We start from the raw sequence: 4012 nt of genomic DNA, 5'->3' as shown, positions 1-4012 counted from the left end.
TCTGTGTCAAAATCCACGGGTGACGAGGGAGAGAGGGTTTGAAGTGCCTTTTGGGTTAAGCCCCTTCAACAGAGTCTTAAATCATCCAGCACAAGGCAGAGTTATGAAAATAGAGCTTGGCTTGGAGAACGGAATTGCAACAAGTGTTGGGAAAGCGATTTCTGGAGAAAAGAGCGATACTGTGGTGAATACTGGTGCCCAGGACACAGTGGTTGGCATTGGACCGACACGTTCAGAACTGAACGTAGGAAAGGAAAAAGGAATCCAAGTGGAACTGTCTCTGGGGTGGGGTAAAGGAATGACTCGCGCTGCTCTGTCACTATCTGATGGTGTTTTATGCTTTAGAATGTATTTGTGATCTTGGAATTTTAAATCTCTTGTGTTTTGAAAACACCGTTTACTAAAAATGGGCAGTCTGGGCAAACTGACTGCATGGACTTGCTGCCCATACGATGTTTTTTCTCTTTTTTTGGTTTTTTTTCTTTATTTGTTGGTGAGGTTTCTATTTCTGCTAACTCCCCTCTGTTGTACCAGGGAAGACTTTCAGAAGCAGCACAAAGCTGACGATGGATATTAAGAGCATGAAGAACTACCTCTACTGGCTGTACTGTCAGTTTGAACTCATCACCTGCAGCTACCTCATGGAGCCCTGGGAGAAACTGCTCTTCTACACTTTCAACATTGCCATGTTGGTCACAGTGCTGTACACTGCCTACACCTTTGTCTCTGGACACCTCAGCACGGCTTTCCAATTCTTCTGGGACTCCTTTGGAAACCAGCACGAAAATACTGTGTCTATCGTGAAGTAACCTTGAGAACTGGACACTGACTTGTGGGTCAAAGAAATGTTTTTCTCAATGCTCCAGTTTTGTTTAGAACAACAGGCTTTAGAAACAAGGTTCAGGGTGTGTGCCACTGCTGTTTTTATTCTGCCCTATCTATCTCTTCATGTTCTTCTGTATTCCGGGACTCTCTGACAGCAAATGGTTTTGCCAAAACAATTGCAATCAATCAGCCCTTTTTTTAATCATTTGACTGGCTGCTGCTTACAGAGTTTTAAAGACTGGCTGGAGCTACAAAGCTGTCTTTGGTACACAAGCAACTGTGCTGTGTGTTTTGCTGCTCCAGGAGAGCTGCTGGGATATGGAGAGTTTGCAGCTTGAGGAATTAGAGGGCGCCCGTTTGGCCTCATCTGCTGTAGCTTTGCTGCCAGGAGAGATGTGTACACGAAAGGGTTAGCACGATGCAGTACGACTGTAAGGTGCTTTTCTGCACGTGGTATGTGTGTATTTATAGAATGATTTTATTATTTATTTAGTCTCCTCAGTTATTTAATACAATGAATTACTTGACTGGGTCGTCATCATTATGCAAATAATGCAGCTGATTTATTAAAAATGTAGGGTTTGTCTTCCATGAAAATGTATAATAAAATTCATATATTCTTGGACTTTATAAAAAAAAAGAAGAGCATTTCTTGTTTGCTTTTAGAAGACTGGCAAAACATGTGTGTCAAATACAGGACACGAAGCCACGCGGCCAGTTGTGGTAGGGACATTTCAGCTGAAAAACAATAAACACCCTACCTAAAATACAGCATCGCTCCTTTTTCCCAACCCCCTTATTCCCCCTCTTTTACCCCTTTTATACTCTACCTGTTGAGCAGTGTCTGAGACGCGAACTCTGGAGACTGCAGACGTTGGAACTAACATGCTGGACACCCCATAACTGGCTTTATTTCAAAATCCTTCTATTTTAAGGCTGAACCTTAGAAGCGGAAGGTGCCTGCACTGCTGGCGTGCTACAGTGAACATGGCCTGGAGCTGGCTGGGGCTGAAGTACCAGTACTATTAACCCAGCGACTGGAATCTGTGTCCTCTGTCACCCCAGGAGAAGAGCAGAGTAGCAGCAGGGCACGTACAGGGTAATATAAACACAGCATCGCTCCCACTCACCCCAGAGTGAGTGTTCTTGCATCTGTCCAGCAGAGAGATGCTCCCAGGACGTCCTCTCCTTCAGGAGGATTGGGTGTTATTAGTAAGTGACAATCAAATGACTTATGGAATGAGATTGGCTCATAGATAAAGTGATAAAACAAAGTGATGACATGAAGATTGTAATCTCGACGTGAGCCTCAGTTTCTTTCCCAATTTATAATTAGGGGAAAATAAGGCAGGGTGTGAAAATAGTTTATTTGGGGAAAGGATGGCAGCTGCGCTTTAACTGACAACTCTTCTGGCATTACCCAAGTAATCTCTTGAGTCTGTAAATGTAATCTTCTATTTCATGCTTTCAGAGTAGAATCTTGTTGTTTCACCAGAGTAATACAATGGCTGAAGTAGTAAATAACTTGCATTCACAGCCAGCAGCTTTTGTGCTCAGCATGCACGTGGCATTCATCTGCCTTTAGGAATAGAAGAGAGAAACACAGTATTTTAGTTCTGTTACTTATTAGACTATTTACGAAGACAATAATTTTGTTTCAAAACTACAGTGTGAATCAGTCGATGCAGTATTTTGCCAGAGTTGTGCAGGTGCTGCCCTGTGTCCCTGCGAAGAGCTCGCGGTGGGTGAGCAGCCCCCCCAGAGCTCTGCTGACGCCACGTTACAGGAGGAGGTTGCACACATACATCTAAGATATTTATCGTCGGTAAGAAACCTGGCACCGGGCTGGAGAGGTTGGGATTCTGACCCTGGCCCTGGTTGTGTTTGTTGCCGGCCTCTCCCCATCTCTCTTGCTCAAACCCACTGGGTGTTTGCTGTGGTCGCCTGAAGTGCCCGGTGCCTCAGTTGCAACAGCTGCTGTAGGATTGTGGCTGTGGCGCTGCCCAGTTCCTCGGCGGCACAGACCCCACCTCAGCTGTGTGAGCCGCAGAGAGGCAGGAAAGCACCGAATAGCAAAGAGGAAACGAGGGAGCTGAAAAAAAGCCAAACTTCTTGATTAATTTTACCCATCACAGTCCTTTCCCTGCCTGTTGCCAAGGCTCTCCGCCACAGAAGAGGATTTAAACTATTACGTGCAAACCTCTCCTTGCAATTTCAGTTTCGAAACCTGGCCTGTGTGGGCAGGTTCCCCATTGGAAGGTGAGCTCTGACCGGCAGCCCGAGGTGCTGAGTCAAGAAAATAGGGCCACGTCTCCGGCTTTGCTCCGTCAGGCCTGTGCATGCTCCTCTGGCAAGGCAAATCCCATCGAGGCCAGGCACTGGTGTCATTTGTGTCGATCAAACCAGCCGAGCACTCGATGGGTTTATTCCAGCTGTGTGAGCCCAGGTGGAATAAAGGCTGCTCTGACAGCCCACTCCAACAGTTTTCAAGGGGTTTATCTGTCCGCAGAGTGTGTGGTAGTTTGTACAGCCTATGCTGAGTGCCCACCGCATTTGGTCTCTGAACCTGGTGCTAAGTGCTGCAAATCCAGGTGGACTATCGCCCAGCTGAAGCAGAAAGTATTTCCCGAGGAATAGGAAATGGAGTGTTTGCTGCCCACCCTTCTCTGCGGACACCCATGACAACTCAGCTCCTACCCCAGTACCACGTCCATCCCAGTTCCTTGCACAACCCAGGACAAGCCAAGCTTCTTGGACAACCTTTCTCATGCAGACAGGCCAGCCACCTGCAGACAGCGTTTGCGCAGAGACCCTCACGCAGACTCTGCGTGAGGAGGAGGTTCGTTGTTAGACACCGGGTAGCTGCTTACTCTCACCCTCGTCAGAGATCTGCTTGCTCAGCAAGAGATCCCAGACCTTTATCCCAGTGCCAGCCGCGCCGGAGAGCTACTGATTCTACCCGCCTTTCTCCAGCGTCCGCACAGTGAGTGCGCACGTGGAGCAGGGGTGGTTGGAGGCAGCTGCTGGTCGCAGGGGTGTGTTATTGCTCCGATGCACGAGTGGGAGCTGGCTGTTGCCCTCTCCTAGCCTGTTGACCGCGGTCCACGCATTTTTGCAGCGGCAGTGTGTGTCGCTGTGGCAGTAGCCGTTGAAAAGGGCGAGGCGGGGAGCACCACTCGGGGCACCG

The 4012-nt window shown here is 48.1% G+C and overlaps 1 protein-coding gene across 1 annotated transcript; it reads left to right on the top strand.

The window, feature by feature from the left end:
- The first annotated feature begins 566 nt into the window (after positions 1-566).
- SPTSSB (serine palmitoyltransferase, small subunit B) lies at positions 567-809 on the top strand. The gene has a single exon (XM_010131320.1). The coding sequence runs from the start codon at positions 567-569 to the stop codon at positions 807-809; it is 243 nt and encodes an 80-aa protein (XP_010129622.1).
- Positions 810-4012: the final 3203 nt, after the last annotated feature.

The sequence above is a fragment of the Buceros rhinoceros genome, unplaced genomic scaffold, assembly GCF_000710305.1.
Source record: "Buceros rhinoceros silvestris isolate BGI_N320 unplaced genomic scaffold, ASM71030v1 scaffold39942, whole genome shotgun sequence".
NCBI classification, from domain to species: Eukaryota; Metazoa; Chordata; class Aves; order Bucerotiformes; family Bucerotidae; genus Buceros; species Buceros rhinoceros.
Note: the sequence above shows the minus strand (reverse complement) of the source record. Positions and strands in the feature narration are given on the sequence as shown.

Coding starts and splice junctions, on each gene's coding strand:
- SPTSSB (XM_010131320.1), top strand. CDS start 567: ATGGATATTAAGAGCATGAAGAACTACCTCTACTGGCTGTACTGTCAG.